The 15,427-nt window shown below is 32.6% G+C and overlaps 1 protein-coding gene across 3 annotated transcripts in view; it reads left to right on the top strand.

The window, feature by feature from the left end:
- The window catches only part of LOC135209062 (atrial natriuretic peptide-converting enzyme-like), a 1,031,477-nt gene that overhangs the window by 389,824 nt on the left and 626,226 nt on the right, over positions 1–15,427 (top strand). For all 3 annotated transcript variants that reach the window (XM_064241636.1, XM_064241639.1, XM_064241637.1), the window contains one exon: positions 4,469–4,528. In XM_064241636.1, coding sequence (XP_064097706.1) covers positions 4,469–4,528 — 60 coding nt within the window. The remainder of the gene's footprint in view (positions 1–4,468; positions 4,529–15,427) is intronic.

Raw genomic sequence — 15,427 nt, 5'->3', positions numbered from 1 at the left:
TGATCTCATAACCCTTCCTCGACTCAACTATTCCCTTGGCTACAAGAAACACTGTATTTAATGCTTCTTAATATTTTCTATTCACATCACATAAAAAAATCTAATTTTGCCAGAATTGTAGTAGACATTATTCATAATGACGGTCAAACTTCGCATTCGTCAGATTTTTTTCTGGATTTTTTTCAAATATGTGGTTTGGTATCCCTAGCTACTATGATTAAGATTTAAATAGTCGTCAGAGGATATTTATTTCTTCTACACAAGATCTAATGTTCTTCAGTACGAGATCCATCGTCTACATAAAGATCTAAGGAACTCCTCTATAGATCTTAGTCATGCTGTTGGGAGTTCTACGATATCGAACTGCTCTCGCCATAGATCTTTCATCCCCTTTATAGTAAAATGCTGGACGGTCTTCCTGTTATTGATGTTAAAGAGGCTGGAATGCTCTTGAAGAGATCCATTCCAGCGTCACACTGATGTTTAGCTGAATTCGGATATTTGTTTATAATCGGTTATGTATTCAGTCATAGATTATTCGTATTCATTATTCTGCTAATTAAGTTTTCATTGCTTCTTCCCGTTCTGTGGAAACTTCCTTCTAGCCTGTGGGGCTGATGGCCTCTGATATCTATTCCATTTGGGTATATGTTTGTGTGTGTGTATATATACATACACACACACACACACACACACACACACACACATATATATATATATATATATATATTATATATATTATAGTATATATATATCTATATATATATATATATATATATATATTACATTCCACTTGCATATATCTAATATGGTCTATCTATCACATTCTACTCTATATTTATATATGATAATGTATGGTATTAGGGGGGGGGGATCTTATTATATATATCTATTATTATATATATATATATATTGTATATATATATGATAATATATCTATATTGTTTTTAATAATAAAAATTTTTTTTTTTTATTATCTATATATTCTATATATGTTATAATAATAATTATATATTATAATATATTATATATATAATCTATTCATATATCATCGAGCTACAATGTCCTTTAATATCTAATTCGCTCTACCTCGGAATTGATATATTTTCATATATGTACCGAAGGGGAATTTTTATTCGATAATAATTTCGTCTCCCATGGGATCGAACCACCGTGCAGTGGACGGGAAACGAAATCAGAAACGGACAGTGACGCTATCGAGTCACTGTCCGTTTCTGATTTCGTTTTCCCGTCCACTGGACGGTGGTTCGATCCCATGGGGGGGTACGAAATTATTATCGACTAAAAATTCCCCTTCGGTACATATATGAAAATATATCAGTTCCGAGGTAGAGCGAATTAGATATTAAAGGACATTTGTAGCTTGAATGAATGAATGATATTATATATATATATGAATATATATATATATATATATATATATATATATATATATATAGATATGGTATATATATATAATCTATATATATATGTGTATAATCCCCTTTCAACTTATATGCAAATCACTCTCAGTAATTAAGTTAAACCCTTCCTTTCTAACCACTGACCCCTCCTTCTCCTCCTCCTCCTCCTCCTCCTCCGCCCCCATTTAAAAATGTCGTCTGCCAGGTACAAAATCCCCTTGGTGCTTCATTTAACTAAAGGGTTTTCGGTCTGCTCCTTGGGGTATGTCGCTATTGTTCCCGCTAAAGAATACTTGTATTGTATGCTGTCACCGGCCACCTCCGTCCGAGGGAGAACAATTGTGTGTGTGTGTTTTTTTTTCTTTTTTTTTAAGAAATAAAAAAAAAAAAAACTGGAAACCAACGTACATTTGCTAAGAAAGAAGAAATACGTGGGTGAATGAGAACCAAGAGTGGGAGAAATAAGGATGTGTTCTTTACGCACTGGTGGAAGCCAATGTTCTGTTGATATGGGAGAGAACATCTTTGTGAATGAAAGCGGAGGAGAAGAAATGTTGTAAGAGATAACATTTATGAAATCCTATTTCCTTTATCAATAAGATAACCGAGGTTAAACAATTTGCTAAAGAAAATGTATGTATTCAAATAAAAACAAAGTCAGGAACATAAGCTGTCTTGGAAACAAATGTAGATTTTCGACAAATTTATTGTTAATATGGATGAGAACAAAAAAATTAAATGACATTGGAAACTGATATTTAAGCAATTCTTTTGAAAATAATTTTGGTTTCGTTGCCTTGCCCGAATACATGTATTTTTAAAGGTAAAATAAAAATCCAAAAAAATCCTTGATTTATGGATTTTTCCAGGCTTTATTTTTAGATACGCTTATCACTACAAATTCTAGCCCCTCCCCCCACCCCGGGCAAAAAAAAAAAAAAAAAAAAAATTAATCCCAAGTTGCAGTAGGGAGGTGAGGTAACGATTTTGGCCTTGGCAGTGAAAAGCATATCCAGCAGGTGTGAAGAAATTAAGAGTATATTGTGGCTATTTCAAATACATATATTATATGATATATATATATATATATATATATATATATATACACATATGTATGTATATGTATATTATAAATATATATATATATATATATATATATATATCATTTATGCTTAATAAGCTACAAATTACCTTTAATATCCAATTCGCACTACCTCGGAATTATTATATTTTCATGTATGTTAACCAATGGGGGATTTTTTAGTTGATAATAATTTCGTCCTCTCGTGGATTCGAACCAGCACACAGAGGACTTCAGTGACGTTATTACGGACTCGGCCAACTGGTTCGAGTCTGCGAGAGGACGAAATTATTATCAATTAAAAAATTCCCCTTCGGTTAACATATATGAAAATATATCAATTCTGAGATAGAGCGAATTGAATATTGAAGAACATTTGTAGCTTGGGTATGTACTATATGAAACTCGATGATGTGTGTATATATATATATATATATATATATATATATATATATATATATATATATATATATATATGTATATTATAATAAAAATATATTTACAGAAAAACAAATTATCATAATATTAGAACAACCGCTACGATCATTTTTAAAAAGACCAATTCTTTTATCTATGGAAGATATGTTTTCAATTATAATAATAATTGTATAATGATTTAATATATTCTGTGAGTACACATGCGTAGTATATATTTAATTGTATATATTTAAGTGCTTGTCTTCTCTCATTTAATTGGTTTAAATAATATTCCCGCATAATGACGATTAAAAAAAAATAGTGTAATTTGTTTGAGCATGTATATATGTGGTAACTAGATTTAAGTTCGTCATAAGGTTAAGATTTCAGAAGTATTTACCTTATTTTCTAAGTCCATTTGTTATTTATAAGATTAAGCTTTTATACATATAAATATTTTATAACCTAATCACTCTGTATACTTATTCGCCTTCAAGTTCTTTTTTCTTAATTTTCTTATTCTTCCTTGAAAATTACAACTGCGAAACTGTTAGCGAATGTAAATTTCTTATTCATCCTTCAGAATGTGAAAGGTGAATATGATTGCGCCTTCTAAAGCAGTCTAAAGCAGAACAACATTCTGACAGCAAAATTAGTCAAATCTTTTGGTTATCTTCTAATTTCCTTCTTCGGGTCATTCTTTTTATTGCTTTGATATGCAGTTTTTAAATATGAAATTCTGGTCTTCCTTTTATGTTAAGTCTCTTCAGTGCGGTCACTGGCATCTTACCCTCTTCCTCTCTTTTGCATCAAGGTGAATGGAACTTTCTCTCTTTCTGATAATTGATAATGCATATCATTATATATATATATATATATATATATATATATATATATATATATATATAGTATACATACACATACACATATATATCATAGTTTCGTCCTTTGTACATAAACACCTTTCGGAGTTATTAACACAAATGCCCCATAATAGCGATGTCAGTTATAATTTACACTCATAAGTAACTTGATAAGTGCATCTGCTCAGTCAGGATTAAGTATCTGTATCTAAAGTAAAAGGCACGGGGTCGGATGCTGAATAGAGCCTTTGTACTTATCAGTTATAATGCCCTTTGGGCGTAAGTTTTTTCTGGCATTATAGTAATGTGTATCTGTAACGTAATATTTAAAATATAATATTATATTGCACTAATGATGGTGAAGAGTCTCTCTCTCTCTCTCTCTCTCTCTCTCTCTCTCTCTCTCTCTCTCTCTCTCTCTCTCTCTCACCATTAGGTAATTTCACCCATTAGATGCACATGTCTATTCCTGTTGCTCTCTTTTTTCCCTCATTACCGAGGAAATTTGTCTCCATAGGTACATCGTGGTATATTTCCTCTCTCTCTCTCTCTCTCTCTCTCTCTCTCTCTCTCTCTCTCTCTCTCTCGTTGTACTTCTTCCCTAAAAGTTTTTGTGTCCTTGTGGTCCCTTCTTCAGGTGGTGGGTTCTTGACTGTGTTCTGCTTTTCTCTCCCCTTTCACAGGACCAAAATCCGGGAACAACTTCGTCCTCGTTCATGCAACGCCTCCATCTCCGGCTCATGGTAAGATGTCGCAGAGAGAGAGAGAGAGAGAGAGAGAGAGAGAGAGAGAGAGAGAGAATAAAAGGCAGTTATGTTTGCATGGTCCTCTGCATACCTCTCCTCATTTTCATATTCTCTTATCCACTAACCTTTATTACCCTGTCCCGTCTTCCAGCCTCCACCTCAACCTCCCAACCCCCATTTCCCATACGCCTTTCATTTCCATCCTCCCCCCAACCCCACCTCCTTTCACCCCACCTTGATTCTAGCCTTGGCAAGCCTTTAGTGACCCATTTTATCTTGAATTAAATTGCTGCCAAAAAGTGTCAGAGATAAAAATGTAATAGTATCCCATCTTACTGTCCATTTTCTTCTTTTAGTTGCCTCTCCAGATCCCAAATTTCAATTGTCAATGTTAATTTTAAGATACATGCTTCACAAGAGATAAACTTCCTATATCTTTAACTGAAGAAACTGAGTTTCATGTACTTGATAGATGTATATAAAATATTTAGTACATTTTTCTTTTACAGGTTAATTGTTAATAAAAAAAAATTGTAGAGTTAGCAGTTTATCAACCATATTGAAATTTGAACACAACAATTTTTGGTTTTTAGAAACCAGATAATGAATACGTTATCTGTCTCATCTCCTCAGTTGTCGATTTGCCGAGAAATATTTTGAGAAGTGTTGAAGAGATTAAAATTTTTTGCAAACTTTACTTATCAGAGTAATGTTTGAAGGATATTTTATGAACTGCTTTTTGAATTCACAGTTAGGTTTTATGTATAGTCTTCGAACACACTAAAGTGTAATTTTAGTTGAAAGTTTTGCTTTAATAGCAGAATTTTTTTTAGGAATGTCTACTTATTTGGTTTCTAAACTTACTGTGAGTGCCAATTATACCACCAGCCAGTAAGAATATATGCATACATAACTGTATACTATATATATATATATATATATATATATATATATATATATATATATATATATATATATATATATAAATATATATATATATATATAAATAATATATATATATATATATTATATATATATATATATATATATATATATATATATATATATATATATATATATATATATATATATATATATCTAAAAACAGTTTGCATTAGCATCCTTATTTTGTATTCAAGCAGGACACATTTTTTAATTGCTCTCCATCAGACTGAAAACTGAATTTTATTTTCGTCTGTTGCGTCCATTGCTAAGAGACATTTAAGGTACGACTTTTTGGGTTTCTTTTCTCAATAAGTACGACTCGGTATATTGATGTAGGTATGAATAATTATAGGTTTCCGTGCATCATTTTTACATTTGTCACTTATATGTTAAATTAATGACACTGAATATTGTGATCGTAAGTCAAGGAGATTACCTACTAACTTGAGAGAGAGAGAGAGAGAGAGAGAGAGAGAGAGAGAGAGAGAGAGAGTAACTTTGGGCACAGTTTTCAAAATAAGGGAGATTAGAACCATACAGAGCAAGAGAATCTGCTCAAAAGGGCGAATGAGCCTCAATCTTCATCTGGGATTGGACAAGTCCTCATTGCGTTTATTCTCAGAGACTGTGTTGTACTGTGAAGGGAGATTATGATATATATATATATATATATATATATATATATATATATATATATATATATATATATATATATATATATATGTATATATATATATATATACATATATATATATATATATATATATATATATATATATATATATATATATATATTTCACGTCCGTATACAAATGTACATATTTTTTTCCGTCCAATTTTGCTTGAACAAGCTAATCAGCATCAATACCTCTCGATCTTGCCCAGACCCAGCGGAGGTTTTGGGATTGGGTTGAAAAGGGGAAAGACTATAGTAGGCGTCGAATTTGATTATCATCTAAATAGTGGGAGGGAAAGTTAGGGATCGTGGATCGGACGCATAGAAATAACGCTGACGGGGAAAGGAAAATAACGTAACGGAACACAGCTGGAAAGACAGTGGCTTTGGAGAGTGGGAGAGGATAATAATAATAATAATAATAATAATAATAATAATAATAATAATATTAATAATAATAATAATAATAATAAGCTTTATTTCCAATATTTACTTTGGCTATTCTGTTTCTTACATGGAGAGATTGTCAAGTAAAACAAAAATAAAGAATTTGAGAAATGAGGCTACGTTTTGGGATAACTAATGTCATCGTAAGTTGATCGGATTATGTTAAATGTTTCACACTATAGGTTGACGTTGGATGCAAACCGATACTGACAAACCCTTAGTCTTAAATTACTAACTGCAAACACTCGTGCTAAATGTAAATAACACACGACGAGAAGCTGTTTTAAGAGAATTCCCTTCGTACAAAAGCTAAATTTTGCGGATCTGCCACTGCACCGGATCATAACCTGTTCTGGAAATAGTGGAGGCTGGCAAAGGAAATCGCAAATATCACGAGAGAGGTTTTTGGAAAACGCTTCCAGTCACCATAAGGGGCGTAAGCTGCTTGCGGGAGATTTGTCAACCCTCATGGACTTTTCTTACCTTTATATACACTTTTGCTTTCATTCGTGGTCTTCAAGGAAAGGAAGTGTGTTTATGGTGACTGTGTATTTCGTAAACATGGAAAGCTTTGTACAGTAGCATGCATACACACTTTCGTGTACATTAAAGAATATACACACATATACTTATTTATATGTATATATATGTAGAGTATATATATACATATATATATATATATATATATATATATATATATATATATATATATATATATATATAAATATATATTATAATATATATATATATATATATATACACACCCATAAAGAGATTCTCTTGCACTTCATTCTGTTTATTATTTTGCTGCTTAACATGCAATAAGATTCTCTATATAGGTGTATGTATATATATGTATATAATATATATATATAATATATATATATAATGTGTGTGTGCGTGTGTGTGTGTGTGCGTGTGTGTGTAAAAAAACCCTCAGTTGATCACTCGGCAACTAATGAACATTTCTGCTCAAAAGAATGCATGCCGGCAATGGCATAGGTATGTGTTAAAGACTCTACGGCTTTTGATGTGATATTTTCAACACAATCGTAGAATTTTCTCTGATGTCCACCAACATCACTGTTATCTAGAAGTTCTCAAAAATGAGCTTTTTTTCACCGTTCATGTAGAGTCACGGTCCATGAAACCCTCAGCCGCAGTCCATGAAACTCAGCCACGGCCTGGTGGTGGCCTGTCTTGTTGGCACCTATAGCGGCGCCGGATGCACGTTCATTGCTAACTTTAACCTCGAATAAAAATAAAAACTATTAAGGCAAGAGGGATGCAGTTCCGTATGTTTGATGATTGGAGGGTGGATGACAAACATACTAATTTGCAGCCCTCTAGTTTAGTTTCATTAGTTTTTTAAGATCTGAGTGCGGACAGAAAAAGTGCGGACGGACAGACAAACAGCCATCTCAATAGTTTTCTTTAACAGAAAGCTAAAAAGCCAAAACCTCGAAGCAGTAAAAATGTCTCAATCAAGTTCTTCACTCCCTTACTTCTCGCCTGCCTCCCTCCTCTCCACCCCCATCCGAGGGGAACCCGAGGGGAGGGAGACCGCCCCCCTCCTCCCCCAGGCTTCCTCGCCCTGACCTATTCCTTCCCTCTTTCATCCCTCACCTGGTTTTTTGATTCGAGTCGTTGGCCCTTGATGGAAATGCACCACCGAAAAGCTTTCTCTTCAAATTACAGTGATAGATTCCGCCATAACGAGGCGTAATGGCGGAATCCAGTCATCTTATCTTTTTTTCTCTTGCTTTTTCTTCTCTCTCTCTCTCTCGCTGGTAAGCGAAAGAGGATGGTGGGAGAGACTTGGAGGAAAAGAATTTGGATTTGCCTCATGAAAATAATAACTATGTTTCATTATTATTGATGTAATAATGGTATTTTTATAGTTATCTATTTATTATTTGTGTTCGAGTAATGTAAATCAGATATATGACTGCCAAAGAGAATGCACCTTAGGAAAAGAATATAAGTTAAACGGTAGAAAACGAAGAAAAAGTTGAAAAAAATAATTAAAATTTAGTCTGACAACCCCAGGGGATTCCTTTCGTGTGATCCCGTAAAACAACTATTGATTCTTTAGATATACTACTGACCTATATCCTCAGAGTATGTCCTCATATTTCATATGGAGAACAAACAAAAACAGAGCCTCAGTGCCGTGATCGGTATGGTCTTGACCTGCCACCTCGGTGGCTGCGAGTTCGATTCTCGGGCATTCCATTGAAGTGTTAGAGATGTGTATTTCTGGTGATAGAAGCTCACTCTCGACGGGGTTCGGAAATCACGTAAAGCCGTTGGTTCCGTTGCTGAATAACCACTGGTTCCATGCAACGTAAATACACCAAACAAACAAACAAACAAACAAAAAACTTGTAGGCAGTTTCAGTTGACTAGACACATGATAATGGGTCTGCAAGTAATACGATTATGCGTAACCAGTAACATCAATATATTCTAGTTTATAAAGCCAAAAAATATGTTTCTGGCGTGAGAGGAGTTTTTATTTTAAGTCAGTATCTAAAATTGCACCAATTTTACATAACGGTGCGCATCTGCTGTAGTAATTTCTTACCCTTCCTTATGGTGTAGTGGATTAGCACCAACCTCAGTCTTTTTTCACTCGGTCTTTTTTCAAAGGTCGCAGAGAATGAAGATGCCATCATTTATTTCTTTCCGGATTTCGAGGTTTTCAGTAGAAAGTGTATCTGAAAGTAAGAAAGTATCAGGAAGTACTGAAGTTTTGAGTTCAAAAGTAAAACGTTATATAAATATATATATCATTATAGACATTCATACGTATATATATATATATGCGCTCGCGCGCTCGCGAGCAGGCTACTACAAAACTAAGGTAGGATTGAGGAATGGTAATCATCCTTGCTATCGTAAAAAAATATAGACAAATCGAAACTTAACGTCATAATACCGTAGACTCTTTTTTCATCTGCCGATCCTGTCTGCCTGCTTCTTATAACGGTTCTACCTTTTATACCTCATTTTCCTTCGAATATATATATATATATATATATATATATATATATATATATATATATATATATATATATATATATATATATATATATATATATATATATATATATATATATATATATATATATATTATATATATATATATATATATATATATATATATATATATATATATATATATATATATATATATATATATATATATGGGGTACGACATAGTACCTGGCTTCTGCATATATATATATATATATTTATTTGCTGGAAAACCTTCGGCCGTTCTAGTTCTCTTGAAAAGATGTACAGATATTTTCAGAGAAATTAGTCATCAGAGGGAAAGGATAAATTGTTTATTTATACGAGTTGAAAATTAAAAACAAATCGCCGAAAATGTGGACAATCTTATTATTTTTATTTGAAATAGCCTAACATTCACTTAACAAAAGAAAATTGCTGTTAAATTGCTACGTTTCCAAAAATGGATAGTTTCCCAAATTAATAATAAAGATGAGTATCAAGAAAAAAAAAACTCAACCAGCTTGAAAGAAAAATACAGAATACCAAATTTCGAATTAAGATTGAAAGCCGTGAAGATTGCTGTGCGAAATTCAGAGAATTAATTAGCACGCAGACTTTGTTCTTTCCTCTATATGAAACTCGGCATGTCTGGCAAAGGTATGAGAAGTGAATTAGCCAGTACGACAATAATGAGTCCCCCAACTACAGCAGCAAAAAGCTAATTGGCACGGGAAGTCACCGTCAGAATTAAAAAGCAATGACTGTTAAGACTAAGTTCATAGAGATCAAATTAAAACTTATACGAGTTATGTAAAGAGTCGTCGGCCAATTACGCGCTATCACAAGAGACGTCGGTGCCCTGTGAGAGCCACAAACACTTTCCATGGAAAGCTTCGAGTGATTTCAGTCCAGCTCGTTCTTTTAGATATGATACTTCGCTCAAAGTTTTTGATTCTCTCTCTCTCTCTCTCTCTCTCTCTCTCTCTCTCTCTCTAAGTGATATCCTTTAAAAAGTTATTTTTATTGTATATGTATACAATATATATTATATATATATATATATATATGTATATGTATAGTATATATATATATATATATATATGTATATAGATAATGTAATATACTATATATATATATATATATATATATATATATATATATATATATATATATATATATTATTCGAAGTAGTTAACAAATATCCAGCTTAGTAATTATTCAAAATAATTTTAGACTTAGTGTTTACATCCTTATCGATGTAAACTTTTGTAAACTAATGATTCAGTTTCCAAATAGTCTCTCTTATAGAAATTCTCCGAATAAACCCATTAGAACTGCAGTAATTACGATCGCCTGATCTGAAAAAGAATGATTATGACTTACATAGTAGAGGTCATTAGCGCCTGAAAATCGAGAGGACCCCGAAATTAGAGTAATTGAATTGGAGAATTGGCGACTTTGGCCCTCAAACGATTGGGCCGTCTGACCTGGGGATGGGCTAGCTCTTAGAATTTGGGGAGGGTGGGTTAAAAGTGTCTTAAGGTTATATGAACCAGTTATAAGGATTTTAGACAGACTTGAGATAAGGAGCGAAGAGCATTTTAAGTTTCTGGACAGAGAGTATGAAGAACAGTGAGAATTAGAAAGTGAATGACTGAGAATGAGCTATGGTGAGAATGCGTAGTTTCTCATAATCCTTATAAGGAAGTCCGAAGTATCTGTTCAGAGAAACGGGTAGGATCAGATTTTAGGAATGAGAAAAGAGAGTGTAGGTTATCACGCCCCCTCCCACACCCATCCCAACCCCCACTTACAGAAGAAGAAGAGAGAGAGAGAGAGAGAGAGAGGAAGAGAGAGGAGAGGAGAGAGAGAGAGAGAGAGAGAGAGAGAGAGAGAGAGAGAGAGAGAGAGAGAGAAAAGGAAGATCTCGAATCGTTAAACGGACTAATTCACTCCCTCTCCTCTGTCCATCCCCCCTACCCTCTCCCCCTCATAGGTCCTCATTAATTTGAATAATGAATTAGACCAATTATGACCCTTGAGTAATTCGGTGGACTTCACTTTTTTCTCTTTTACGTTAATAGGCGTTAATGATGCGACGCCTAGTCTATCATAATAGAATTTTTCAATTTCATAGGCCTCTATATGAGTTTGCTCGGTTATAAGGAAGCACGTGTACATATATATATATATATATATATATATATATATATATATATATATATATATATATATATATATGTACGTATTATAAATGTTTATTTATATATTTATGCCAATAAAATTTCAGCGAGAGAGAGAGAGAGAGAGAGAGAGAGAGAGAGAGAGGTGAAGGGAAGCGTGAGAGATTTGCGCAGGCATCAACAAGTGGCTCTAGTGGTTCGAGTATCAACAAGTACGTCAGTATGCAACGTTACTGCTCACTTAGGGATAAAGTAATAGCAGATTTTAAATTTCTCTCTCTCTCTCTCTCTCTCTCTCTCTCTCTCTCTCTCTTGGTTATTGCCGAATCTGTCAAAAATTTCCTTCTCCGTCAATTTGACTTGTTCTTGTTTATGGAGACCTCTCTCTCTCTCTCTCTCTCTCTCTCTCTCTCTCTCTGAACAAAGGTGTTTCCTTTAAAAGTGAGGTCTATGAAGGTGGTGGAAAATCCCGCCTGTATCATTATATATAAATGCTTGATGATTGTTACAATGAGGCACGCTCTCGTTACGGAGTGAGTTATGTTTCATCTTCGTTTCCATGGGCCACAAAGCAGTGATAATTAAAACGCCCCCAATTTAAAGCTACACACGCAGCGCTGCACGCACACACACACACACATACATACATACATACATATACATATATATATATATATATATATATATATATATATATATATATTGATCATAGTATCCTTCTTAATATCTTATTCACAAGGAAATCCACCGTGACATTTTCCACTGGTAAACTAAATGGATTCAGTCTTTTGTCAGGAAATAGAAAATATCTCATAATTAAAGTGGACTGATCTGAATAAATCGGAGATAATTTTAAGCTTTATTGGGACCTAAAGTAAATTATATCCTTTATAATGAAGTAAAATAAAAGGTCTTATGTTCTGAATAAGTTCAATTTCATATAACTTAAGACGGTTGATAATTTGATATGGAGAGTTTAATAACTCTCAAACAAATTAAACTTAATAATTTCTCATTAAATCACTTGATAAGAGTTAAAATTTCATTACGCTGTGAAATTCAGTATTTCATAATCTTTTGCCATGATTTATTTTTTTTTCTAATTTGAGGTAATAAACGGCAATGAAAGTCGAACTTAAATCCTACAAACAAATTAAAGTTGGTATTTCATAAGTCGCATCTTTCACATTCCCCATTTGTCTTCAGATGTCATGATGGTTTGACCTTTGTCTGATTACAGTGTAGAACACAACAACGGTTATTACCCGGTCGCGGTAATTAGCGTAATTATGATAGCCGCATTGAATGTCTGCGTGTGCTTTGTTTAATAACTCCTGAGTGCTTGCAGGAGACTGACTGGTTGATTGCCACTGCTGTTATCACAGCAGTCGTTTTCAGTGTTTATAATCCTTTGAATGTTTTGATAAAGGGCTTTTCATTGTTAGGTCCCAGCTGAGAAAATTGGGATAAGAATTCTATGAATTTTTTTTTTTTTGTTATTTCCTGGAAGTTCCGTAGATTTTCCAGGATTTTATTTCCAAATAACTTTTCATTATTATTTTTGTTATGTTTAACATCTTATTATATTCATTTTTTAAATTCTTATTATATTATTTTTCTATTGTTTTTTACTTGTCCTTGAAATTCCCTTAGAATTTCGATGAGGTTCCCTCGGAATTTCCATGACGTTTTCGAGAAGGTTTTACACCGATGAGATGGAATTTTCACAGAATTCTCGGTGCTTTTTTATGGAATCTTTTGGAATTCATCTAAAAATCCTTCGGAGTTCCCTTGGGATTGTTAAAGCATTCCCTTGGAATTTCCTTGGAATTGTTGAAGCATTCACTTGGAATTTCCTTGGAATTGTTAAAATATTCCCTTGGAATACCTTTGGAATTGTAAAAGTATTCCCTTGGAATTTCCTTGGAATTGTTGAAACTTCTCTTGGAATTATTAAAGCATTCCCTTGGAATTTCTTTGGAATTGTTAAAGTATTCCCTTGGAATTTCCTTTGAATTGTTAAAGCATTACCTTGGAATTGTTATAGTATTCCTTTGGAATGTCTTTGGAATTGTTATAGCATTCCCTTGGAATTTCCTTGGAATTGTTAAAGCTTTCTCTTGGAATTTCCTTGGAATTGTTGAAGCATTCCTTTGGAATTTCCTTGGCATTGTTAAAGCATTCCCTTGGAATCTCTTTGGAATTATCAAAGTATTCCCTTGGAATTTCCTTGGAATTGTTGAAGCATTCCCTTGAAATTGTTAAAACATTCCCTTGGAATTTCTTTGGAATTGTTAAAGTATTCCTTTGGAATTTCCTTGGAAATTTTAGAGTATTTACTTGGAATTTCCTTGGAATTATTAACGCATTCCCTTGGATCTTCCTTGGAATTGATAAAGAATTGATAAAGCATTCCTAGAGCTACGACGCTAAACTGAGACATTTTAATTTTCTTATATTGATATTTTCGTCAACGCAACAACGTAATGGTTATCAGTATGTTTTAGTTACGGTTTTGGGGCAAGAATGTGACAAAAGACCAGTTTTGTTATAACCTAACTATTTATTTAATTATTTGCCTGTTGATGAATAAATATATTTTTTAAGGACGCCTTCTTTCCAAAATTAGTAACTTATAAGACCCATTCAAATGAATATTTCCCAGCTTGGCTAATAATAATAATAATAATAATAAAATAATAATAATAATAATAATAATAATAATAATAATAATAATGAAGTCAATTTAAAGTAGAAATATCACTAGCGTGATGTTACCATACATTGATCAAATAGAAATTATTATTGTTATTATTATATTATTATTATTATTATTATTATTATTATTATTATTATTATTATTTTTATTATTATTATTATTATTTTATTTTATTATTATTATTATTATATTATTATTATTATTATTATTATTATTATTATTATGTAAAATATGCAAGCAAACTTCCACCCCGGAACTGAATCTTCAGTCGCGAGTGAATGAAAATTACTGAAGCAAGGCAGGAGACAAGGTACAGGTTGAAAAAGTCTTCCATAGAATTCCACATTCCCATGCTTCTATAAGAAAAAACATTTAATATTATTAGCTAAAAACAAGCTGATATAAGCCTTCCATGAGCTGCTTTAGTAGCACAATAGACGAGGTACAATTAATATATGTGGGAAGTCTTGAAGTCCTGTTCATCATTCTTGTAAAACTGCTAAGCACGACCAGGTTCCTGTAAAGGAAAATGAGATGGTACCATAAATACGATAAACAACGAGAGCAAGAATCCACCTCCTTATATAATATATATATATATATATATATATATTATATATATATATATATCAGTTGTATCTTCCACATAGGAAAATGAAAAAAGGTATATTTCAGAAAATGCCCAACAGTTTCGTCCTCCAATGGACCTCTTCCATTGGAGGACGAAACTGTTGGGCATTTTCTGAAATATACCTTTTTTCATTTTCCTATGTGGAATACAACTGAATTACTATATCTTCGTGCCTAAGAAGATTACCAGTACTATATATATATATATATATATATATATATATATATATATATATATACGCTAAACAAAATGAACAGTGAATAAAAACCATCTA

Source organism: Macrobrachium nipponense, chromosome 37 (assembly GCF_015104395.2).
Source record: "Macrobrachium nipponense isolate FS-2020 chromosome 37, ASM1510439v2, whole genome shotgun sequence".
NCBI classification, from domain to species: domain Eukaryota; kingdom Metazoa; phylum Arthropoda; class Malacostraca; order Decapoda; family Palaemonidae; genus Macrobrachium; species Macrobrachium nipponense.
The sequence above is the reverse complement of the archived record's forward strand: the minus strand, read 5'-3'. Positions and strand labels throughout refer to the sequence as shown.